The sequence below is a fragment of the Myotis nattereri genome, assembly GCF_964212035.1.
Source record: "Myotis nattereri genome assembly, chromosome: 19".
Taxonomy (NCBI): domain Eukaryota; kingdom Metazoa; phylum Chordata; class Mammalia; order Chiroptera; family Vespertilionidae; genus Myotis; species Myotis nattereri.
This window is the reverse complement of record NC_138095.1, coordinates 1,235,853-1,262,380: the sequence shown is the minus strand read 5'-3', so window position 1 is coordinate 1,262,380 and position 26,528 is coordinate 1,235,853. Positions and strand designations below refer to the sequence as shown.

General features: G+C 41.4%; 1 protein-coding gene across 1 annotated transcript in view; it reads right to left on the bottom strand.

Moving 5' to 3' along the window:
• Positions 1-22,404, bottom strand: part of TBCEL (tubulin folding cofactor E like) — a 52,083-nt gene extending 29,679 nt beyond the window's left edge. Inside the window, exons 1-6 of the mRNA XM_081113348.1 lie at positions 22,152-22,404; positions 20,254-20,393; positions 12,907-13,088; positions 11,051-11,307; positions 7,581-7,707; positions 5,933-6,049 (exon numbers count right to left, since the gene is read on the bottom strand). Of these exons, the coding sequence (XP_080969474.1) occupies positions 5,933-6,049; positions 7,581-7,707; positions 11,051-11,307; positions 12,907-13,088; positions 20,254-20,393; positions 22,152-22,284 (956 nt within the window). The 5' untranslated portion in view covers positions 22,285-22,404. The remainder of the gene's footprint in view (positions 1-5,932; positions 6,050-7,580; positions 7,708-11,050; positions 11,308-12,906; positions 13,089-20,253; positions 20,394-22,151) is intronic.
• Positions 22,405-26,528: the final 4,124 nt, after the last annotated feature.

Genomic DNA, 26,528 nt, shown 5'->3' with positions numbered 1-26,528 from the left:
CAAATTTCATGCACCGGGCCTCTAGTTGGTGTATAAAAGTGCAACTGATTTCTGCATATTTATTTTGTATCCTGCTACTTTACTCAATTCATTTATTAGCTCTTATAGTTTTTTGGTGGTAGAATCTTTATAGTTCTCTATATACAGTACCATCATCTGCAAATAATAATTTTTACTTCTTCCTTTTCAATTTGGATGCCTTTTCCTTTTTTTTTTTTTCCTTTTACTTCTTCTTGTCTGATTGTTATGGTCAGCAGTTCCAGTACTATGTTGAATAGCAGTAATGAGAGTGGACATCCTGTCTTGTTCCCTATCTCAAGGGAAATTTTTTAAATTTTGTTTTAAAGTCTATTTTGTCTGTTGTAAGCATTGCTACCCAGTTTTTTTTTCTTTTGTTTCCATTTGTATGAAGTATCTGTTTCCATTCGTTTACTTTCTGTTATTTTTTGTTCTGAGTTGGATATCTTGCAGACAGTATATACATTATATATATAATTCTTATTCATTCAGTCACTGTATATATTTTGATTGGAATATTTAATCCATTTACATTGAAAGTACTTATTGACAGGTATGCACATATTGCTCTTTTATTCTATTTAAAAATATTTTTATTGATTTCAGAGAGGAAGGGAGAGAGAGAGAGATAGAAACATCAATGATGAGAGATAATTATTGATTGGCTGCCTCTTGCACGCTCCTTACTGGGAATTGGGCCCACAACCTGGGTATATGCCCTGATTGGGAATCAAACCATGACTCCTGGTTCATAAGTTAATGCTCAACCACTGAGCCACAACGGCCAGACCTTTATAATTATGTTCTTTTTTAAATTATTATTCCTTTCTTATTTTTAAAGAAGTCCCTTTAACATTTACTGTAATACTGGTTTGGTGACAATGAATTCCTTTAGCTATTTCTTGTCTGGGAAGCTATTTTTTCCTTTCCATTTGGGGCCTTGCTGTGTAGATTAGTCTTGGTTGTTGGTCCTTGCTTTACATCACTCTGAATATTTCATGCCAATCCCTTCTGGCCTGAAATGTTTCTGTTGAGAAACAAGCTGATAGTATTATGGGAGCTCCTTTGTAGGTAATAGTCTTTCTCTTGATGCTTTTAAGATTCTTTGTCTTTAACTTTCCATTTTAATTATGATGTTGTCTTGGTGTGGCCTCTCTGGGTTCACTTTCTTTGGGACTCTGTGCTTCCTGGACTTGTGTGTCTTTTTCCTTTACCAGATCAGTGAAGATTTTTTTAGTCATTATTTATTCAAATTGGTTCTCAGTCCCTTGCTATCTATCTTCTCCTTCTGGTACCCCTATAATGTGGATGTTGTAGCACTTCATGTTGTCCTAGAGGTCCCTTGAACTATTCTCATTAGTTAAAGTTTTTCTTCCTTTTGCTTCTCTAATTTTTGCTACCTTGTCTAGTTATTCCAAATCACTGATTCCATTCTCTGCTTCATCTAATGTGCTGCTCATGCCTTCTAGTGTATTCTTAATTTCAGGTAGTGTTCATTTTTGAGTGGTTATTTTTTGTGATTTCTATGTCCTTTTATATGCTTTAAGTTCTTACTTAGTTCATCCATTCTTCCCCCAAGTTCCTTGATCATTCTTATAACCATTGTTTTGAACTTTGTATCTGGTAGATTGTTTGCCTCCATTTCATATAGTTTTGTTTTGTTTGTTTTTTTTTTTTCCTAGTGATTTCTCCTGTTCTTTCATTTGGGACATGCTACTTTGTCTCCCCATTTTGGCTGCCTCTCTGTGTTTGTTTCTGTGTATTAGGTACATCTTTTATGTCTGCCAGTCTTGATAGCCTGGCCTTCTATAGTAGGTGTCCAGTGTGGCCGATTGGCGTAGTCTCTTTGATCACCAAAGTTAGGTGCTCCAGGAATGCCCCTTGCATTGGTTACATGAGCCCTCCTGTTGTAGTTCAGTTTTGCTTGCTGTTGGCCCATCTCATCCATGGGTGGGGTTGACACTCAGGTTGGCTGACTATGAGGACTAACTGCAACCACAGTGAACAAACTGCTGTGCAAAAGCTGACCCCATCAAGTGGAATTAATCCCAGCAGGGTCTGCTGCCTGCAAGATCTCTCTTTGGGTGTTCTGCTTGTGAAGCCAACTCGGTCATGCTCTACTGTGGTCTGAAATGCAGAAGTGGCCGTGTTGGCTCTTGGGTGTCGTGGAAGGGACTCCAGTGCATGTCACTGTCAAATGCTGTCCTTGCATGGCCCTGGGCTACCTCTTTGGAGCTACCTACCAAGCAATCCATAGTTTGTGGCTGCCTCTGCTGGGTCTTGAGTATACAAGGGAGCAGCCAAGCTGCATACCAATGTTGATTTCCACCAGTATCAAGCCTGGGGGCAGGTCAGCAAAAGGGCCAAGGCACAGAGATATGCCTCCACCTGTGGGCCACCTGTTAGGCTTAGTCAGTGAGAGACCCTCTGGCAGTATACAGGTTATGTGAGGTTATTCTCAGTGAATCACCGGGTAGAAACAAGTGATGTTCGTGAGGCTGATACACATTCAATCTTCGTGCTAGTACTGGGCCTGAGGCCGCTCAGCCAAAGTCCCAGGGTACACCAAGGCCAGTTGCCACCCACCTGAAGCCTGTGGACCTTTGTGTCTCAGGGAGTTTTCAGGGTAAGGCCAGTAGAGTTCATGAAGCTAAAACAGACCAAGATGTGGCCATGTGGAGGAAGAGCTCTGCACAGGAATGGTGGTGTCAGTCGGGGCATGTGGTGAGTGGTGAGTAGGTGAAGAAATGAATCTTCTCGAGAGCCTCCCATTAAAGTCTGTTCCACAGGCCTAGGCTGGCCACAGCCAACAAACTTCTCCGCAGGGAACAAGTGTGGCAGGGCAGGGCCACAGGTGGTCGAGACAGTAAACTAGTGCATCCACCCAAGCTGACGCAAATGGAGGCAGAGTGCTTGACCCAGGAAAGATGGCACCTGTGGGTTGTGTGGGAGAGGGACTCAGCACAGAGACAATGGCGGCTGTCTCTCTAGGTCTCTCCTCAAAGCCACATAACCCAATCTCTCCTTGGATGACTCATCTCCTCTGAGCCCTTTAAAGGGGGACTGGGTTTCTAGTAGACTCCCATCTCACTCTTGCAGATGAAATTCCCACAGATTTTCAGTCAGATATTATGTGGGCTCCCTTTTTCTAGTTCTCTTGGCTGGGAAGCCCAGAGTGAGGGTAAGTCCCACCACTCCACAGGGGGACCTTTGCAGATGAGATATCCCGCCTAATTCTCAACCACAACATGCAGGTGCTCTGCCCTTCCCACTAGTCTCAATGTGGCTGCTTCTGTACATCCTTGGTTCTGAGACTTCTCTTCAGCTGGTCTTCAGTTGGTTATTCAGGCTGGCTGTTCGATAATTTGGTCCTGGGAGGAGGTGAGCACACTGCTGTGATCCCTTCGTGGATCTCTAGTAGATATTAAAATGGCTTGATGGCATGTAGCTAATCAAGCACAGAGTGCTTAGGATTAGAATAAATGGGCTATCTAACTTCACGGAGAGTGAAATGTGTTTTCATTTATACAAGGAATATATGAGAAAAAATTTTTTAAATGTAATTGTGGGGAAGATATGTGTATAGATGTTGGGTAGTCAAAGTGGCAGACTACAGTTGATATTCTTTTTGCTGATTTGTTCCTATTGAGAGAAAAGTCCCAAGATCTACCTCACTGCAGAAGCCAAAGTGGAGTAGATAATCCCTCTCCCTGTCTCTAGGGAAAAAGGATGTGAGCACATGCCTTAAATATAGCCAACCAATTGGTCAGATGCATAATTCTGAAGTAAAGATCCGTATTTTCATTACTTAGGAAGAGAATCAAAATCCATGACAGAGCTGTAAGTGTCTACTGGTAAAGTCCAGAACTATCATGCCCAGATGTGACAGTAGCAGCAGAGATATATAAAACAAACCATGAGTTGAAACCTTGGCTATCCTTGCCTCCCTTGGTTCCTACCTATTTTATTTTCTCAGTATCCTCCTAATAAATTCTTCCACTGATTCAAGATTATTTCAGGGACTTTTATTCAAGAACAGTGACCAGCATAGACACATGAATGGCCTTTAGCCATCAGGAACAGAGAACAATTCACTGCCCGTATATATACTGGAAGTTAAGGAAACTATAGTGGAAGACTCTGGCTCAAAGCTAGAATATTTACTTTTCTTTTAAACTAGAGGCCCCCAACTGCCCTCCCCTGCTGGCCCGGTCACCCCTAACTGCCCTCCCCTGCAGGCCATCTTGTGAAAGAGCGTGATGGTCAATTTGCATATTACCTCTTTATTATATAAGATTTTTATTGATTTCAGAGAGTGAAAGGGAGAGAGAGAGATAGAAACATCAATGATGAGAGAGAATCATCAATCAGCTGCCTCCAGCATGCCCCCTGCTAGGGATTGAGCCCACAACCTGGGCATGTGCCCTGACCAGAAATCAAATCTTGACCTCCTGGTTCATGGGTTGACACTCAACCACTGAGCCACACCAGCTGGTTTAGAATATTTCTTTCTTTCATTAGTATGTTTGTTTGAGTCAAATGAACCTATAGATAGATAACCATTTTTTACCTAAAAAAAAATTTCATGCAGTTTAACCTAATATTTCTGGGCTGTATTCAGAGTCATGATAATATCTATTTCTCTCTACCTGGCTATTCTTAACTAATATTAAAAAGTTACCTTCTATTTCTTTTCTTTTATTGAATTAACAAAATTATACAGGTATCAGGTATATAATTACAGAATACATTATCTGTACATTGTATTGTGTGTACATCACCCCAGGTCAAGTCTCCTTCCATCACCATTTTCCCCCATATACCCTTCTCCACCTCCCTGCTGCAATCATACCACTGTCCATGCTCATGAGTTTTTTTCTTTAAATCAATCCTTTCACCCTCCAACTCAGCCCCCAACCACCATCCCTGACAGCTGTCAGCCTGCTCTCTATGAGCCTGTCTTTATTTTGTCTGTCAGTTCAGGTGTATTAAAAGGCATGGTACTATCCATCTCTCTACCTGGCTATTCTTAGCTTAATTAATTAATTATTTATTTTAATCCTCACCTGAGGATTTTTTTTTTTTTCATTTTAGAGAGAGAAAGAGAAATATTCATGTGAGAGAAAAACATCAATCAATTGCCTCCCACACCTGGCCTAACCAGGGATTGAACCTGCAACCTAGCTATGTGCCCTGACTGGGAATTTGCCAGCAAACTCGTCACATTAAATGAGATTTCATATAATTCTTAAAGTAATTAAGAAAAACATATAACTTATGAGTACCTGAGTATAGTTACCAACACCTAGAAAACTGGAAAATTTATTTTCTTTTACCTATAACATACATGTTGCATTTCCTTTTATATTTACACAGCATTAAAGGTAGTTCCTCACCAAATAATATATAATAACTCTTTAGACACTTAAAGGTAATTATTAAGTTAGCCCTCAGCATTTCTCTTCATACTCAGCCATACTAAATTCCTTTACTATTTCCTGGAATCTGCTTTCCAGTCCTTTCTCATAGTCTCTGAACCTAGTACACATTTGCCAAATCTTCCAAATTGCAGAACTCGGTATATCCTGAAAGCAGGTGAAATGTGAAAGAAGAGACCAATTTTCGGCTTATGGAATATATGCCCCCAGAGAAGATGATTAAAAAGAAGTCAATGATGTGAAGTATGAACTGGGAACCACCAGAAGCAGCCAAATACTTACGTGTGCAAGGCAGACACAACACTGTGGAAAATGAGAGAAAATCGGTTGGCTTTCGTGTTTCTTTGTTTTTTAACCTATCACCAATCTCCTCTCAGAGGGTCCTTAACAAGTTATTAGATTCCGCTCTACAGAAATAGTTAAGTTGCCACAATGCCTGCCTGCTTCAGTGCCCCTGAGCCGACGGGAGCTTTTACCTGAACGGCACTTCTTCCTGTGGAACAGCCACGTAGTAACGAATGAAAAATCTCTCCGAGTCTTCGCGCTCATCGTCGGTAACAACACTGCCATTAAGTTTGGAAACTGATGGCAATCTGTCAGTAAAACCAAAATAAAGACATTTTCAGATATTCAAAACATTTAGCTTTGGAAACAGAATTATTGACTTGAGCCATTATTTTCTTGAAAGGAACTTTTGGTGCAGCTCTGCTTGTGTACAACTACTGACAGACTAAAGGGGCATAATATAAAAGGAACCAAAATATTTAAGCTTCATTTTTGGATGAGACACTGCCCTTTTATAATCACAACTCACTATTCAAAATAACGTTTTAGGTGGCACTGTCCAACCTGAACATAACGCAAGCCACATATGTAATTTACACACAGTCTCTAAACCTAGTACACATTTGCCAAATTCCAAATCGCAGAGCTTAGTATATCCTGAAAGCAGATGCAAATGTATACTAGGTTTACCAGCCATATTTTAAAAAGTAAAAATAAAGCAGACGGAATTCATTTTAATAGTATATTGTATTTAACCCAATATATGCAGGATATAATAATTTCAACCTGTAATCAATACGAAAAAATAACTCATGAGATACTTTACATTCTCTTTTGCATACAAAGTGTTTGAAATCCAATGTGTATTTTACGCATATAGCACATTTCAATTCAGACTAGCCATATTTCAAGTGCTTAAAAGTCACACATGGCTACTGGAACCAAACTGGACAGCAGAAGTCTATAGAGTAGTCGGGACAGTTTGGTCATATACTTCAGGAACCAGCTTATTATATTTACAAAAGAGCTACGTAAAAAACACAAGACCCACAGCAGGACTTGCCCTTCCTGGAAGACAAGGATGCTGAAACTGACTTCTTCAGGGAGGTGTCAATGTGCATGTCCCTGCGAGTGGCAGGGAAGCCCTGTTGGGTGTCAGTGGGTCAGAGAGATCAACACTGTTTAAGATCTTCTTCCAGGGACCTTAAAGCCTACTGTTCTCTTTTTGAAACTGCTGTGATAGTGCAAAAAGAGAGCAGATCAAAGCTCCATGCCCTTCACACCTTAGCTGAACATTGCTGCTGCTAAGGTACATACAGAATAACACACAAAGGTCATTTCAGCAGTCTGTGGGAGTCTGAGACAGGAAAGGCAGAAGATAACCAAATAGTAGCCATATCTAAGTCGACCTATATGATAATCAGAAAATACAGATGCTGCTCTCTTAAGTTTTACACTAATGCAACAGCCTGATTTTTAGTATTTACACTTTAAATGACCATGTTAACAGAAAAAAATAAGGACAGCTGATTCTACCTACCTTTACTTCATGACCCAAGACAGAACTTCAAATATTATAAGTATCAAAAGTATAAAAGTAGGATAGATTGGTGAGGGAATTTTGCAGTGGTCTTGGCAGGCCAATTACATTTCACATTTTTCTCATCATATTGCATTCCTTTCCTTCAAGGATTTCAAACTACAAAAGCAGCTCCTTCAAGCACAGTCTGTTCACGAGTTGGATCAACTTATAATGCACTCCCTCCTAAGGAGTGTCTCATTCCTGCAATGCAATCACAAGGCCCCAGGGGAGGGAGGCAGAGGAACTGGACAACAGACCTGGCTATTACCAACTTCCTGCGCTCCTCGGTGGTGTATGGCTGCAGAAGAGGAATGCCTAACAATCTCACTTCTTCAAGTTTAGGGAATGAATTTAGTTTGTCAATGTCTTCCCAGGACTGCAAACCTAATTTGAGAAACATATTTTTTAAATAAATCCAGAAAAGTACATGAATAAGAAGATAAACATAGAAAAAAAAAACTTCAGTTAATATGTGAAATATTAAAATAATCGTAAACTAGTTAGAGATCCTGAATTTTTTTTAATCCAAGGAAAGAATGGAATACATTTTCACAGCATACAGACTTCCCTAGTCTCTCCTATCCCTGTGATCCCAGTGGTCAAGGAGAGAGACCTTCACTCTCCAGCATCCACTCATTTACTAACGCTCCATATCTCATCGGCTTGTAAAGAGAGTCACAGGTGATTTCAGTAAGCAGGATGTATGCCATGATTACAGAAAAATGGTGATATGATAAATTTTCCCATCAAGTACAGACTCACAGAACAGGACCGTTTATTGATCAGTAGATTCTGTCAGACTCAAATGTTTTTACCTAATAAATTCTAAAATGGGGCAAGTTCAACAGATACAGAAACTAAGTATTAACTCTCTTTCATACTGTCCTGATTTTGGGGACAGGGAAAACAAATTCAAAATTTAAAGGAAACAAAAACAAAAAGCCTGAACCTTTGGGTAAGAACATGCAATAAATTAAGTTCATCTAGTCCTAAAATGAAACCCTTCCTACCGCTGTGAGTAAATATATCACCCAAGTCAATACTTGGCAGTGGTTGGAAAAATATCCCTGTAACAGTGAAGCTGGCCGATTTTACAACACGTTGCATCCAAGTTAGAGAATGTCATCCCTTCCTATTTCTGTCCATCTCCAATGAAGATAAAGCTAAGGAGCAATTTATGAGGACTCTGGTGCATGACCCCCCCATCACAACCGTCCTCTCCCTTCAGCATGGCATTTCCATCCAGGAGGAAGAATGGAGTTAGCTCAAGGGGTGTCAGTTATGAAACTAACAGCTTCATTATGCAAAATACTAGTTTTTAAAACTTAGTTCTCACCCTTATACCTTCTACAGTGAATTCAACTGTTTATTTTTTTTCTGTTGTAGGTTATTTACTTTAAGTTATGTAGTTGTTTTAAGAAATAGGCTACCGGTAAAAGACAATGTCATGAGAATGAAAAGAAAAGCCACAGACAGGGAGAATGTATGTGCTAAAACATATCTGATAAAGGATCGTTACCCTATAAAATACACTAAGAACTCTTAAAACTCCACAATTAAGAAAATGAACAATCTGATTGAAGAATGGGTGACAGACCTAAACAGACACCTTACCAAAGGGCACACACAGATGGCAAGCGAGTCTGTGAGAACATACTCAGCTCATGTCATCAGGGAAGTAAAGAGAAAAAAGGCCTTTCTTTTCATCTGCTGTGACCGTCCACGATTTATGAGAAGTACCTGGTAATTAAACCCCAAGATATTACCTCCTCTGTTTCAGACAGCCCCTCTGTTCAAACCGTGGGACAAGATAAGCTACTCTCCAGGCTACATTCTTGCATCCACCTCCTCCCTGCTGTTTTCAGAACCCAGGGATAACTCCCACCAAGGAGTCTCTAATTAGTAGAAAGTTCACTTCCCCATTCCCCTTCAAAGAAGCCTCTTTTAAACTTTTCATAACTTTTGCTCTAAACTTCTTCTACAGGCGGGGGGAAAATGCTGATAAGATAGCTCCCTAGCACATCTGCTGGACTATCTTCTGGAAAGCAAATAAACTGTAACTTTTCAAGAAAACCACTCCCTTCCTTGTCACCCAGCAATGACAGCATTATTCTTTCAAAGTGGAAGCGCTTTTTGTTCCCTACCCTGTATTGACTAGCAATGCACCAGCCCTTTCCTCTCCTGGAAAGTAAAATAAACTTTCTGCATCTCTTCTTAAGCTGCGAATTCTTCCACAGCCCATCACTGGCCAAACCCTAACATTTTGGTGGCCCGTATAGGGAGTTAACTTCTCTTCTCCTCCAACTTCTCCTTTGTCTCTGGAAATTCTATCTCTTCTCTCAGTTGTGAATTCTTTCACAGCCTGCATCACTGCCCAAATCTAACAAGGGAACTGCAAATTAAAACAACAATGAGATACCACTATGCACCTATGAGAATGGCCAAAATCAAAACCGGACACCACCGAACGCTGACAAGGATATGAAGCAATGCTCATTCATTGCAGGTACAAAATGTTACTTTGGATACAGTTTGTCAGTTTCTTACAAAACTAAACACACTCTTACCATATGATTTAGCAACTACCCTCCTTGCTATTTACCCATATGAACTGAAAATTTATGTCTACAGAAAAACTGCCCACAGAGGTTTACAGCAGCTTTATTCATAACTGCCAAAACCTGAAAGCAACGGAGATGTGTTTTAGCTTGTGAGTGGATAAATAAACTGCAGCGTATCCAGACAGTAGACCAGCACTGGTTGAGCCTCACAGGGTGTAAGTGCTAAAAATAAATAAGCTATCAAGCCATAAAAAGACATGAAGGAAGTTAAGTGAAAGAAATTCATCAGAAAAGGCTTCACACTGTATGATTCCAAGTACATGACATTTGGAAAAGGCAAAACTACGGAAACAGCAGAAAACATCAATGGCTGCCAGGATTGGGAATGCAGGGAAGATAAATGGGCAGAGAACAGAGGATTGTTAGAGCAGTGAGACTACTAAGTATATTATTATACTACAGCGGTAGGTACCTGTCATTATACATTTTCCAAACCCAGAAAATGTGTACCACCAAGAATGACCCTAATGTAAACTAGGTGGTGACGGCGTGTAATGCAGGTTCAAATGTAACAAACGCATCACTGGTGCTGGGATGCTGAGAGTGAGGGAGGTTGTGCTTGTGTGAAGGGAGGGAGCATGCAGAAACTTTCTGTACTTTCTGCTCTATTTTGTTGTGAATCTAAACTGCTCTAAAAAATAAAGTTTGTTAATTTTTTAAAATCAGCTAAAAATATTCACTCCTGTGATACACAGAATTAGATGGCAATAAACTGGCAATCAAATGTATAAGTACTAGAAAAGAAAAGAGAAAATTTTAAAGGCACAGCAGCTTGGGGATTCCCTAACCTAAATCCACACAATACGGTCTAGTTTGCAATTCCTTTTATTTTTTTTACTCAGCCTTTTACTATACGATTCATCAATTTCACTCCTTTCACAGCATGACCCCTTTAATATAGAAAATGTAAATAGCTAATATAATGCTTGGCCACTTGATTTATGACAGTGAATCCTTAAATTCAGCTAATCCACAGGCACCTGCAGGTCGCTCCTGAAAATGATCCTCTGAGAAGGCAGAGCTGACTGCAGGAATACACTTGCACTGATTTCATGCATAAGCTCAGCTCAGTTCACATGTGGAATGAGAACAAGCCAATACCTCACCTGACTTGTGGAGGCTGATGGACCGCAGGTTAGGAAACAACCTGGCCAGTGAGTCGTCAGGCTCCTCAATAGCATTCAGGTGGTTGTTGGCCAGGACCAGGGTATCCAGCGAAGGAAACATAGCTCCTAACTTTCGTATTTCAGTCCAGTCTTGGAGATTGTTGTCTGTTATATGTAGGAGCTTCAGAGAATGACAGCAAATAGAAGGACAAGACACTGTTTCATAGTCATTAAGGCACAGGAAGAGCTCCTCCAAACTGGAGAGAAAAAGAGAAATGCTTCATTGTGTAGAGCAGTTAACCTCCTACTTGGCACCTATTTTCATTCACTCAAGAAATAAATAAGTGCTGCTATGTGTGAGCCTCTGCTAGGTGTTACAGAGAAAATACAGATGTCTTCCTGAAGCTAAAATACAGCTGAGACCACAGCAGAGGAAGATACAACCCAGAACTAAATTAACTTTGTGCTTAACTAAGCAGTACTAACTGTAAGTACAATAGTATTTCATAGAGACATGGAATTAAAATTGTGTTAGAATAATCAGGTAAGGGTGCATAACCTTGAAGGAGGGGCAGACTTATACAAGAGAAGTTGGAAGAAAATTCCAGAAAAAATAAGAATATTTAGAACAGAAACAATACCTACCATTTATTGAATTTCTACCCTGTGTCAGGCCCCATGCCAGATGCTTTATAGACTGACTGTTCTTCTATTTCTGCAAGGTAGATCTAGTTATGCCCATTTTATAGACAAGGAAATAGAGCTCAGAGAGGTTAATTAGCTTATCAAAGGCCATCTATATATATAAAAGCCTAATATGCTAAGTGTCCGACCCTTCGACTGGTAGTTGTGATGCACACTGACCACCAGGGGGCAGATGCTCAATGCACAGGCATGGAAACATGGAATAGACTGATGAATCTCAGAGGGGAGGGAGGAGGGAGGAGGGGGGAGTGCGGGAAGAGATTAACCAAAGATCTTATATGCATACTAGAGGCCCAGTACATGGATTCAGGCCAAAACCAGCTCTCTGACATCCCCTGAGAGGTCCCGGATTGCGAGAGGGTGCAGGCCAGGGTGAGGGACCCCACCAGTGCACAAATTTGTGCACCGGGCCTCTAGTATGGTGAGAAAGTGGAACTGGGTTTAAAACTCATTCTGTGCCATACTGGATGCTTGCAGGCATAAGGAAACCAATCTCATTAGAGTGATGGTGGGAAACTAAAGTGGAATAAGTGGGGTGAGACCAAATTCTGAAAAGCTTTGATAATTTTCATATTTATACAGTAAAAAATCTACAGCTTCATATATTTCTTTAAACTACTTCCTTTGAACATTTATGCATACTTAAAGATAGATACAAACAAATGTAACAAAGCATCTCTAAAATGACAAGAGTATAATTTCTTTCATAAATTATTGAAAAGAATACCAGGTTTATTTCCAATGAGGCCAGCTATGTACAATCATCTGAGTGTTAATATATTTTAGAGATACTTTGATTACTTTTTTCTTACTAAAGAAAAGGTTGAGGCAAAATTCTGAAACCAGGTAATCAGAAGATTAAAATGGAGAAAGGTTGGATTGATCTAGAAATGATAAGTGCTATTCTCAGGGCTATTTTCTAGCTAAAGAATGGCATATCCTATGTTACTCAACACTGAACGAGCATTCCAGTAAAAACGCTCCTGAGTTACATTGACACCCTCATTGTAACCACTCCATTTTGGTAACCGTTCTCCATTGTCTCCGCAGGCCTAGTGTTTCTGAGTGGCAGGTCGCAGGGATTTCATGCACGGGCAGGTGACGACCAGCTTCCCTCCCCCCCAATCCCCCCAGCATGCACTCCGGCTTACGCTGGCAGCTCCTGAAGGATCGTGTGCACTGTCTCCCAGGAGGCTTTGCTGTTATTGAGGACAAGTTTGCGAACCCCAGAGAAGGACCCAGCACATGTTCTTTCTAAAACTGACAAATTCAGAGGGTTGGAACTCAGGTTTAGAAACTCCAACTGGGGAACATTTGACACAATTTTACTGACCTAGGGAGAAAAAAAAAGAGCATATCAGGCAATAATCAGAGTTTCTAAATAGCAATCATGTTCAGACAGGCCTAAGCGAGTGGGTCTCCAGGCAAAGGATCATACACATTGAGGAATTCTATTTGGTGACAGTACCCAGAGTGGCATAAATAATTTCAACAAATCTTGGCAAATAATAATCTCCTTCTATGAAACAGTGTCAGAACAGAAAAGTAATGGTACAAACAAAAAGATTTCCCATGTTGCCTTTGGCAAGGTTTTTATTCTGTTCTATATGATATTCTATTTGATAAATGGAGAAAAGACAGTTTAGATGACATTTTAGACTACAAGTTATGAAAGAGCTCAATTTGGATCCTCTTTGTAATCCTCTTTGAATATCTCCTTTCTTCTTCCATCCTCATTACAACATTAAGGCTAAGTGAAATAAGCCAGCCAGAGAAAGACAAATACCACATGATCTCATTCATATGTGGAATCCAATGAACAAAAGAAACTGATGAACAAAATAGATCCAGAGTCACAGAAGCATGGAGCAGACTGACAAATCTCAGTGTGAGGGGGTAGGTGGTGGGGAGAGATTAACCAAAGAATTCGTATACATATATGCATAACCCATGAACAGAGACAATAGTGTAGTGAAGGGCGGGGGTGGGAGGGAGGGCAAGGCCAGGTGGGAGGAGGTCAAAGGAGGTAGGGGAATGGGGGGGGGGGAGGGGACATCTGTGATACTTTCAACAATAGAGATATATAAAAGTTACTTTATTAAAGACCACAAAGTAACAATTCAGGTGTTCAAAACTGACTACATAGCCACAATCACTTAGAAAGCAGGTTCAGCTTGGGTCAGAGAGGTACTAAACTTTAAAATATATTCACTAAAAATATAAAAGAGCACCAAGAACTATATAATAAGAGAGAAAACATGATCATAAATTTAATAATTTAACTAGTAAACTGGTAGACACAAAAATTTTAAAAAGGATCTGAGCATTACTGACCTTAGCTACTGGCTTTGCGTAGCACTAGACTCTACATAGCTTCTTTCACCACATGCCCCCAACAACTTGCAAGATGACTAATACTATTTCCATTTTAACAAATTAAGAAAATGAGCCTCAGAGAAGTTAAATAATTAACATCTTGTGTTAAGTCAGGTCTCAGAATCACAAAAGCCAAATCTGAAGTTAAAAATCAGAAAAGCAAATCTAAAGTCAGCCCATGGTTCTTCCCAATATACAGGCACCTGCATCTGCAGTTTTGCTTTCCACAGTTCCAGTTACCCACAGGCAATCATGGTATGAAAGTATTAAATGGAAAATTCCAGAAATAAACAAGTCACAAGTTTTAAATCAGGTGCCACTGTGAGTAGCATGATTACATCTCGCTCTGTCTGGCTCTTCGCCCCCAGGACAGAAATCACCCCTCTGTCCAGGTGCCCACCCTGCATACACCACCTGCCCCACAACTCATTAGTCACTTAGTCGCCATCTTGGTTATCAGATCGATTGTTGTTCAAGTAATCCTTCTTTCACTTAATAATAAGGCAAGGCACAAGAGCAGGGATGCTGGCAATTTGGATGTGCCAAGGAGAAGCCATAAAATATATGTACAGATAAAACATCATAGTATATATAGGGTTTGGTACTACCAGTGGTTTCAGGCATTCTTTGGGGGCCTTGGAATTTATATCACATGTACCACAACTAGTAAATTACAAATATAACCAGAAAAAAATGAGAACTAGGCTTTAAGTAATATAAAATGCTAGAAGCCCAGAAAATGTTTAAACATCAAAGAGCCAGGCAATGTGGTAAATGAAGTTATGAGAAAAGGAGTTAGCAGAATACTGGTAGGTAGCACTGGTTTTGGAGTCAGACCAGGTCCCAACACTTCCTAGCTGTGTCTTAAACTTTCCAAAGTTCAGTTTCCTTATTCGGAACATACAGAAACTAGCACCCTCTGCTTCACAGGATTGCTGGTAGAACTAAATGAGGCCTGTGTGCCGAGCACTTCACCCAGTGCATGGCGCTCCTTTCGGAAGCTGGTTTCCTTGCCCAGGAGAACATAAGCTCTAGGAAAGCGGGACAGCACTTACCTCTTCATTCACGACTGCACTGGGGGCACTTAATGTTTATTGCATTAGTTAATGGCACAAAATCATACAATAAATGTACTTACTACTAATATAAGTTTAGTATGAACCACTATGTCCTGTCATCTTATTTAAATATCTTATTTAAAATCATTGGTAGAATTTCAAAATAAATATACTGACTCCCAGCATCCACCCTCCACCACTGAATCAGAAGCTGCACGGGGAGGACAAGACTCAGGGTTGCAGAGCTCCACAGGCGCGGGGGCTGCGGTGGGAATAAGAAGCACCTGCCTTCCCCCCGGCTGCACTGCTCAGCTCAGCTCAGGAGCCGTCACCTCGGCGAGGAGACCACCTCCGAGGGGCTCAGAGGGGCTGGCAGGGCGGCCCTCACACGCAGTGTTTCCCGCTCTCCTCACTAACCCTTCGAAGTGATACCATATCTAGCCCCACTTTCAAATGAAGAAACTGGCTATCTTTTAGAGAAAATACACTAGGCTTCCGTTTAAAAAAGAAGGAATTTATACTTGTCTCTACATATCCTCTGCTTGAACAGCATTTGTGTGATCTATGGCTGGAATCTGGAGTTTAGTCTGTGGCCACGACTCAGCTAAGGAGTCCACACTGGGAGCAATCGTCTATGCATTCTCCCACCTGGACACTAATGCCAGGGAAGACTTTCCTACATCAGAGGATGATCACCCATGTCAGTGGTTCTCAACCTTGGCTGCCATTGGAATCACCTGGGAATCTTTTTAAAATCCTGATTTCCGGGCCTCATCCTCCGGAAATTGTTTCTTTGTTAATGGGGTGAGGCCACAACATTAGTAACAAAGAAACAGAATTTCCAGAGGATGAGGCCCAGAAATCAGGATTTTAAAAAGATTCCCAGGTGATTCTAATGTGCAGCTAAGGTTGAGAACCACTGATCTATGTGTATCTCTTTTAAGGGCAAAAAAGGATGAAAAATAATTCTGCTACAATTACAGCATGAAGGCTAACTGCTAATTATAGCAGTCTCAGTTAAATAAAAGAAAACATAAACCCTTTAGTAACCAGCACCGTCATATTCTATTTTTGTAATAAAAAGGAAAATACTCAAGCCCTAGCTGGTTTGGCTCAGTGGATAGAGCATCAGCCTGCGGACTGAAGGGTCCGTTCAAGGGCACATGCCTGGGTTGTAAGCTGGATCCCCAGTAGGGGACGTACAGGAGGGAGCCAATCAATGATTCTCTATCATCATTGATGTTTCTATCTCCTTTTCCCTCTCCCTTCCTCTCTGAAATCAATAAACATATATATTTTTAAAAAAAGGAAAATACTCAAAACTTGATAATTTAAGGGTTTTTGAAGCAATTTCTGGGAGAATTCCCAAAGCAAACAGATACTGATGTAATCTTTTCCGAGTCTGCACCTACCCTACTGTCCAATGAGAATAAGGATTAGAATAATGGCTTACTAGCCCTGGAATATCCCAAAAAGATAATGTTAGACTATAGTCTAATAATTAAAGCAGAAAAAAATAATGCATGTTAAAAATAAATATTTTATTTACAAAGCTGAAATTAGAAAGTATTTTAGGGTAACCGTAAATTAATAGTAAGATTCTGAAAAATATAACACCTTACACAGGTAAACTTACTTATGGCAGAAAAATGTCCTAATAGCAAAGATGGACAAGCATTCAATCAGTTTCTAGGGCAGTCCATTGACTTCTCTTTTTTAAATTCTAAAAACCAACCAACCAACAAACAGAAACCGCTTCCAGTTGGAGTGAGCTGAGCAGACTCATGTGTAGAAACATGGAGCTGAACTCATATCTCCTTTAAGTCGCCACAATTCTATAATTTAAGAGGGGGCCCTCTACTCTGGCCTCTAAAAAGAAAGAAATTACAGTTTTAGAAAAAATGGGACAAGCATTATAAGACAACAATCTGTAACTTCTACCCAAGCTATTCTCTAACTCCCCTGAATAGCTAATACTTCCCTCCTCTCAACTCTTTTATAAAATGGTTTTGATAAGAAAGGGAAGAAACAGAAGATACCTTGGGAAAGGTCAGAGTAAAATCTAGTTAGACAAAAATTCAAGTCAAAAGCTAAAAAATGCATCTTGTTTTAACACAAAGATGCCCGACTTTTGAAGGGGTTAGAGACAAATCTTTGCTTCCCCCAAAGTATTACACTTCTCAGTCACATTGATCTTAGTCTGGATATATAGCAGCCAGCAGTTTAAACTATATAAGAAGTTACCCATAGCATTAGTGATCATTCAAAACACTAAAAGAGCAAATGATATTACAGTATTTTGTTCCACTTTGCTATTTCAAATACTGGCTGAATAAACTTAGTTAATGGACAGAAATAAACGATCTTTTTGGCAATCAGGTATATGGGCTGCAATGGGGTTGAAATGTAATGTCTTAAAACTGTGACCTATACTTTTGTAGCCTAGTAGAGTTTAATCAATCCTCCAAATCAATATTCTTTTGCTGTCAGTATTTCTCCCATCTCTCTGTGTTCTGTTTTATGGTCTAGAAGACTGAGATCAATTATATTTAAGGTTAAGGACAAATATAAAGCAAAATGAAAACAAAAATAAACTGGAAAATAGACACCAGAAGGGTAGTAGCAGCAAATATTTGCTTGAAAACTAACTATAGAGTGCATACCTATAGGATATACAAACTCAGCCGCGTACAGATAAACACATGACCCTCTGGCCATACACATCACTGCGGTGTGAAAGTAGTGCAGCTCTCTGTCTAGGCAGAGAAAAGGCTGAAGCACTTAGTGCAAACTGTGTTCTGACCCACGCAGACATAAAGTGCTCTCCTGAGGTAGCAATGTCATCACTCTGAACTGCTCCCACCGGCAGCAGCAGCACAGGTCAGGCACGAAGCACACACCTCAGTAAACGCTAGCCTCCCAAGGAACCACATGTAGGAGAAGCGCCTGCGGACGCAGGAGCGGAAATGATTCACAGGGAGATCTGGTCTGACTTGTCACCCACACAGGTCAAAAAAGGCCCTGCGGTCAGCAGGAGGACACTGGGGGCACCATGGAGGAGGGCACCAAGGAGCTCCTTTCGCATGTGTGCCGTGTGGACAGAGCATGCATGTCAATAAAGCACCTCAAAGGACAAAAGAGGCACAGCCTGTCATCGGTTAAACAGTAAACCACACTGTTTAGATCAATGTATCAATCAATAAATACATGTACAAATAGGGATTAAGTCTGTGTATATTAGCAAGTCACTTAGAAATCAAGTGACGTGCCTCTCAAAGAATTCAGGTGAACATCTCAATAGAAACAGGAAATATAACTGGGAGCAGAGTCACCGGATTAAAAAGACTATGAAATGAATAAGAAAATAAATGAAAAGTGGAAAAAAACTGAACCATACAAAGCTGCTGTCTTAGAATTTGTATAGCGTTTAGCATTTATAATATGCCTCAGTGATGAATTTTATCAGCAGCCCTGTCTTTAAAATGAGCAAACTGAAGCACTAAAAATGAAGAAACTTTTCTTAAGTTCGCAAGAAAAGTTGGAGCAGTGGTCTTCATTAATCCTTAAGAGACAATCATTTCCTCATTAACGAAGTCAGCAAACATGTGAGTGCCTAGTAGACTGGGTGCTGATGATAAAAAAGACAGAAACCTCCACTTGGCAGACGGTCATCTAGTAGGAAACCGCCGAGGGAGCCCGTGGTTGCAGGACGTTGTGAGAAACCCTTTCAGGGCAGCAGGGCCCAGGCACAGGGTCAGCGGCTGCCTGGGGGAAGCTCCTCAGAGGGGTGGCAATCGGGCCCATCTTGCTGAGACATAGGAAGAGGGCAGTAGAATGAGAAGGAACGGAAAGCAGGGAAGCTTTTCAGGGAAGAGCTTCTCACGAGCTGTAAGAAGAAGCATGTGGTTGTAGATGAAGAGGAAGCTCTAGAAACAGCACAGGGCCACCTGAGGGAGGGCCACACTCGGAGAGCTCAGACCTCCGTCTCCGGGCAGGAACAGACAACTGCCGGACCTCCGACAGGAGAGGGGCGCCGCCCTATTCCACTTACGCACATGGAAGACAGGTTGCAGTTTCTTTGTTATAGGGTGAGGCCACAACATCAGTAACAAAGAAACAATTTCCGGAGGATGAGGCCCAGAAATCAGGATTTTAAAAAGATTCCCAGGTGATTCTAATGTGCAGCCCAGGTTGAGAACCACTGGGTTAGAGGAAGCAGAACAAAGCTGAGGCAGGAAAACCCATTAGCAAGCTTTTCCAAGCAAGAAATAAGAGCCCAACTAAGAACAAATAAAGCAGGAAAAACTACTTTTCCCTTATTCTAAAGGGTAGCTTCTACTAGATAATGTTATAATCAGAAAAGCAATGATATCCTATGTAATAAAGTGCTAATATGCTAATTAGACCAGACAGAGGAACAACCTTCCGGAAAGACCAGTGGGCGGGGCTATGGGGCCGCAGGGCAGCAGGGGCTGCAAGGGCCAAGTCCCTTGCACGAATTTCATGCATCAGGCCTCTAGGGTATAATAAGAGAGAGTGCTATAATACTTTTATTTGTGTAGCTGGTTTAGAGTTACTCTGAGATCAAAAGACATCTGTTATGTCAAACCACCAAAGAGACTTAATAAAGTAAGAAAAAGTTCTAAAATATTTGGAATAAATTTCAGTAACAAGAATATTACTTCCAACCCTAAACAACTTTTATGTCAATTTACAGTAATAAATGTTAAAGTAGTAGTAGAGAATAGGATAGAGTATAGGATGTGTAAACCAGTGAAAGAGTGGAAAATTTAATGCATTGCTAGCAGTCTAAACTTCTCTCAACTTATTAACCTTTGGATGCCTGGAATAAAGTTCCTCAGTGCACATTAGTAAAAACTAATAATCATAATCAAGTTAATTGAAAAATTACCATAAGAACATCTGAAACAGCCAGTTATGTATCCTGAGACATACAGACAACAAGAATCTCCAGTGAGAAGGAGTTCAGCAGAATACTTGATGCCATAAGCAGTACAATGATCACTGCTACATTTCCCAAAGGCAGCGATAGGAGAGCTTTACCTCATGCCAGTCTTCGAGTTTGTTGTCAGAAAGATCCAGCTCTGACACATGAGCACAGAAGGCAGCGATTTCGGTTTCCTCCCCTGCACAGGTGATCCCACAGCTGTTCAGCACCAGGACGCTCGGGAGGTTGAGGCGATCTGGATCACGGGAGACAGAACACTTCTACGTCAGCCTCGTTCTTGTCTGCACACACGCAGCCCCCAGGAATCAAAATCAAAAGGCTACGATGGGATCCAAGGGTTCTCAATTCTAAGTGGAGACACCAAATATGAAGCAGGCAATAGTTTGTTTCAAAACAAACCAGGAGGAGATGAAAGTCCCGGAGGCTTCACCTCCCGAGGCCTGTTATCCATCCCACAGGCCGTCATTTCGTCACCTGAAGACCAGGTCCCCGTGACTCATGTCTGACTATCAGTGTCTTCTTATTGGCAAAAGTTCAAAAGTATCATTAGTTCAAAAGTATCATTCTGGGTAGCTCTTTTCTCTCTGTCTGGCATATAGTTTCACCTTTTGCTGCCTTTTAAAATAACTTCAAACCATTGAAGATAGTCTCTGCTAACCTACTTCTGTTCATCATGTATCAACAAAATCACTTACTATCCTATATAATAAAACATAATATGCAAATCGACCGAACAGCTGAACAGCGGAACGACCATCCGAATGACTCTCCGGGACCACACTAAGACACCCCCTGGTGCCAGGCCAGCCAAGGCAGGTGCAATGTGATTGGTCAGGGGCCCGGCCATCGCCCCATGATCGCCCCGCAGAGGGAGGCCTAGGCCTTCGGCTGGTGGGCAATCAATTGGGGGGCTCCATGGTCACCCCAAAGAGGGAGGCCCAGGCCACCTTCTCTGTGAGGGAAGCCCAGGTCCCAGGTGCCTGCCAGCAGCCAGAGGAAAGCTTGGGTCCCAGGTGCCAGAGGGAAGCCAGTGCTGGCAGCCAGGGGAAGGAAGGCCTACTCTTGCACGATTTTCATGCATTGGGCCTCCAGTCTCTAATAAAAAGGATAAACATGAGAATTCAACCACTCTTTCCCTATGTGGCATAAAACAAGGACTCACAAAGGTAATATTTAGTAATGGAGGCCTCACATTGCATGATTTTTCAAGTTAGTACTTATCAGTATCAAGCTTTTCAGAAAGAGAATGGAGCCTGAAAAAAATGACCAAGGAAGAAGTCCACTTCCTTCCGTCATTCCAGTTGATACGGAGAGATAAGGTCGTTGCAATGAGAAATAATAAACGCTCAGTAACCTTTGGATATAGGAACCAAAACACTGTTCAATAATAATCTTCAATAATTACAAAGAAAGAACTAATCTTACGAACTGTTCATTACAACATGAAGCTAAAACAGCATGCACACTTCTGGTTGTAGATCTTTGCTCACATCATAATCCCTCTTGTACAATGTCTTTATCTCCTAACAACATTCTACATTCTTGAGGGGTTAGTTCAAGTCTCACAGCTTTGAACTCTTTTCTGATATTAACTCTCTTTCAAACTTCTTCCCCAATCACTGTGTCATTCATTGGGCTCAACATAAACTACCTCATGTTATAGTTTCGTAAATGTGACTACCCTGTAATCCAATTAGGCTGTTCGGCTGTTGAGGACAAAGTAGTTTTGCAGTCTCTTGCACCCTCCAAGTTCGTGAAAGAATATGTATTTGAAATTATATCACTCAAATATTGTTCTTGCCCCATGAGTCCAACTAAATGACTTTTGACCAATCAGGAGCAAAACAAGTCCTTTCATTTTTTCAAAAAATGAAATCATAGCAAGGGAGACTGACTCATAATTCAAATTAAGAAATTTGCAAAAAGGCAATATTCTGATTTAATGTCCTAAGTAAGTCCAGCAAATAAATGTTTTAGATCCCATCTTTCTTACCTTTCATAGGAGAGCCCTGAGGTGTAACTGGGACATGGACTCCCATCCCTGGACCACGGCGGTAAGGAAAGTTTTCAGGACTATATTTTTCACATAATACTTGCATAAAACTCCTTCCACTAGGTTGATCCATCTTCCTTTCCTAAAATTCTACAAGAAACCAAGAAGCCATCAAGATTATTTATCTTTCTAATATAAGAAATATTTATTAAGAACTAATTATTTATAAGCACTAGGCTAGGTGTTGCAGATATCTAAGACACAGTCACTGCTCCCAAGAATTCATACTGTGGTGAGACCTTATGACTGAGGAAGACCACCTGTAGACGAGACAGCAAAACAGTGCAGCACATGAGCCTCACAATACAGATGAAAAGTGCTACATGATTTCGAGGAAGAGGCCATCACTTTCAACCCAGGGGAACAAGAAAGCTTTTGGCTGATGCATAGGGTCCATGTAGTAAGTGATAAGAAAAAGGACTAAACAGAAAGTTAAAGACTAAATATCAGACTGAAGGGTGTGAACGATTCGAATCCTCTGATAGTTCTCTCCTCCTCCTCCATGGTAAGAGAACGTTTAACTGTGCACATAGCTACTTGTATTCAGGAATGAGAATATGATTAAGTTCTAGTTGATGAGATAAAAACAAATTATTCTATGGCCACTTCTAGAAATCATCCTTAAAAGAGCCAGAGCCTGGCCGGTGTGGCTCAGTGGTTGAGAGTTGTCCTATGAACCAGGAGATCACAATTTGATTCCAGGTCAGGGTTGCAGGCTCAATCCCCAGTAGGAGGCATGCAGGAGGCAGCCGATCAATAATTCTCTCTCATCATTGATGTTTTTCTCTCCCCCTTTCCCTTCCTCTCTGAAATTTTTTTCAAAAACAGAGCCAGAGTATGCTTTTTGCCCAAGTTATTTTTGCTTCTATTGCCTTTGCCCAAGATATAGCCCCCAAAAATCGTGCTAAAGTCAGTATCAAAGAGTTTGCTGACTAAATTTTCTTCTAGGAGTTTAATAGTTTCAGGTTTTACATTTAAGTCTCTAATTGATTTTTAGTTTATTTTTGTATGGTATAAGAAGTGATCTAGTCTCATTGTTTTTGCATTTATCTGCCCAGTTTTCCCAACACCATTTATTGAATAGACTGTCTTTACAACAATAAATATTCTTGCCCCCTTTGTTGCAGATTGACCATTTAGGTGTGGGTTTATTTCTGGGCTCTCTATTCTGTTCCTTGATCTATGTGTCTGTTCTTGTGCCAGTACAAACACTTGTCCACTTACTGAACCAAAGCTGTATCTGTACAATTTACCAGTTGAGGCTATGGAGTATATTTCATAATATCAATCACAAGTCCCCTTGAGACCATAGGGCTGCCCTCTGTCAGGATGCTCATTGTGAGCTTAAGGATGCAGTCTGTTTCCGTTCTATCCATGTAGTGGTAAGTGCCTGCAGTGTCCTCTACCCCAGCCCTGGCTGTGTCAGAACATGCATTCATCTAGGCCTTCAGGAATCTTCAAGTTGAAAAGTTCTTTTTTTCATTGTAAATTTATCACCACAAGCAATGGACAATATGGAGCAGGGGCTATGTCATTAGCTGCAGCACCACAGCTCTTATCAAAGACCTGTCTCAAGCAAATGCCAAGAAAAACTTTAGAAATGTTTAACAAAAAAGAAAAAGACGTTACACTGCTATCTTCCATGCAATTGGCAGTTCAAAAGATTAAAGAGTGTGTGGGGAGGGTGCTGAACTGTCAGTGTCAGCATAATAGTCACCTGAGATTAAATAGCATCTTTTAACTGGAAGCTTCAGGACCACTTAAATTCAAATCTGTGAAATTCAGGAACAATAATCTTATACACGATTTAAATGGAGACAAACTGAGGAATGGTAATAATAAACACATATTCAAGTCAAAGTAAGTCCTCGTCAGCAATAATCAGGGAACATAGAAAGGTGAGTCCTCATGGCCCCAGGCTGAACAACTCCCAGCCAGTCTGGGGGTTCCCTTCCTTTCCCCCCTAAAGACTTAAAAGCAGTGCCACGCGCCTTCCCTGACCATTTTCCAGGAGACGCGGTTGAAAAAGCTTTCCAGGAATGTAGACAGTGTGCACACTAACACACGAGCTTTGAATTAGAAAGTTTAGATTGCAAAATGAATCAGTAAACATAAATCCACTCAAAATCTGTTGAGGCAGTTTGAGGAGGAATTAGTGGCAAATGAAAACTGAAAACAAGCAGAATGAAAACAGGAATACAGGATGGAGAAAAGACCTTTAAGTGAAGCCTTTGAAAAAGTCTTTTTGGGGGTGGGAGGGTAGTCTAGGCCTTTCTGAGGGAAAAACGGTGTCAAATTACACCTGACGAGCACTACAGCTGGCATGGTGCTGACACGTTTGTAAAAGTATTCTAAATTGGTGCTCAGTCAGGCAGCCGGGAGTCTTGGGTGATGTTGCTTGGTTCCATTATCAAGTTGTGGAGTGCGTCTGTGAAAATGTCAGCTCCTTTGTGCCTCCAATCCTGACTACACTATGCTCTTGTAAAGGCTGGAGAATGTCAGGACTAAGAGCATGTTGGTGGGTAAGTTGCTCAGTGTACTTTTGCCAAATCCTATATAATAAGTGCCTAATATGCTAAGTGTACGGCCGTTTGTTTGACTGTTCGACCAGTCGCTATGACATGCACTGACCACCAGGAGGCAGACGCTCCAACCGGTAGGTTAGCTTGCTGCTGGGGTCCAGCCAATTGGGACCGGGCGAGACAGGCCGGACACGCCCTAGAGCCCACCCACGATCCCTCCCCAGCCCCGATCGTGCACCAGTGAGGTGCCTCTGCCTGGCCTGCGCCCTCTTGTAATCCGGGACCCCTCGGGGAATGTTGGACTGCCAGTTTCAGCCTGATCCCCACAGGCCAGGCCGAGGGACCCCACTGGTGCACAAATCCATGCACTGGGCCTCTAGTAGATTAACATCACAACAGAACACCCAGTCACCTAAGTACCCTCAAATGCTATCAAACAATTTGCACTTTATGTCCCCAAAGGCCTAGGTCAAAATTAGTATGAAACTCAATGCAACTGAAAATAGTAAATAGGCCATGTCTAGCATGAAGCAAAAGCTCCATTGTGCAGTGTGTGGAGGGTGGACAGATTACCCCCAGGCCTGCAGTCACTTCCTTCACTAGACAAGTTAAATGTGTTAATCAATGTTAGCCAAATATTTCATCCAAATTACCCAACTGTCTCCAGGAGGCAGAGGTGACACAGTCATAAATAAGCCTAAGGGGCTCTGGGAGGTCAGGCCTTCCTGCCACCTTTTCCGGGGACTAAGCAGGAGGAGTGGGGCTTCCTGCAGCAGGAAGCCGACCCCAGGATCCAGGCTACTGGGACAGGAAACAGTGCTAAAAACTAAACTGCAGTAATTCAAATTGTGCATTAGTTTAGGAGAAGGCTACATCTCCAGGAAGAGTTTTCACAGCATAAACATAGTGCAGAAGAGGGAAACATTCTCAAGTAGTTTAAAACTACTGACAGTCGCTTGACATGAAGCCACTTATACACAACTAACCCATCTCATCTATTCATCAGAGAAGGGCAGAACACACGACACTCTAAAAACCACCTGCCTGTATTTTGTTTTCAATTATTTGAAAACAAAACTTAGGTTAAACATTTTGGTTGAAGATTCTACAATTTCACCTTTATGCTCCTTTGGTCAGATGACATTTCATTCTGGTCATTTTTCTCCATTTAAATGTCTATTTCCTTTACAAGACAGTCTAAGAATAAAAATCTCTTTACCACTTGTTTAATAAAAATGGAGAGCAAATATAATTCATTAATTCTGCTATCTCTCTTGGGCACCTTATCAATTATTTTCCTATTCATCTACATATATAAAAGCCTAAGTGACTGGCTGACCGTTCAACTGGCCAACTGGTAGCTATGACGCACACTGACCACCAGGGGGCAAACTCTCAATGCAGGAGTGGAAACCACAGGCATGGAAACATGGAACAGACTGATGAATCTCAGAGGGAAGGGGGTAGGGGGAGGGTGGGAAGAGATTAACCAAAGATCTTATATGCAGACTAGGGTCCCTCGGCCTGGCCTGCACCCTTTCACAATCCGGGACCCCTCAGGGGATGGTGGAGAGCCCGTTTTGGCCCCATCCCCACAGGCCAGGCCGAGGGACCCCACTGGTGCACGAATCAGTGCACTGGGCCTCTAGTGAATTTATGAACACAAATGTCCTCACAGAGCTTAAAGTCTTACCTAGTTCTGTTCACCAGACAGGAAACAGACGGCGCCTTTGCGCCAAACGCTGTGTGAAGCACTAAAGAAGTGAGTGAGGAAAGCCCAAACTCTGCCCTCAGG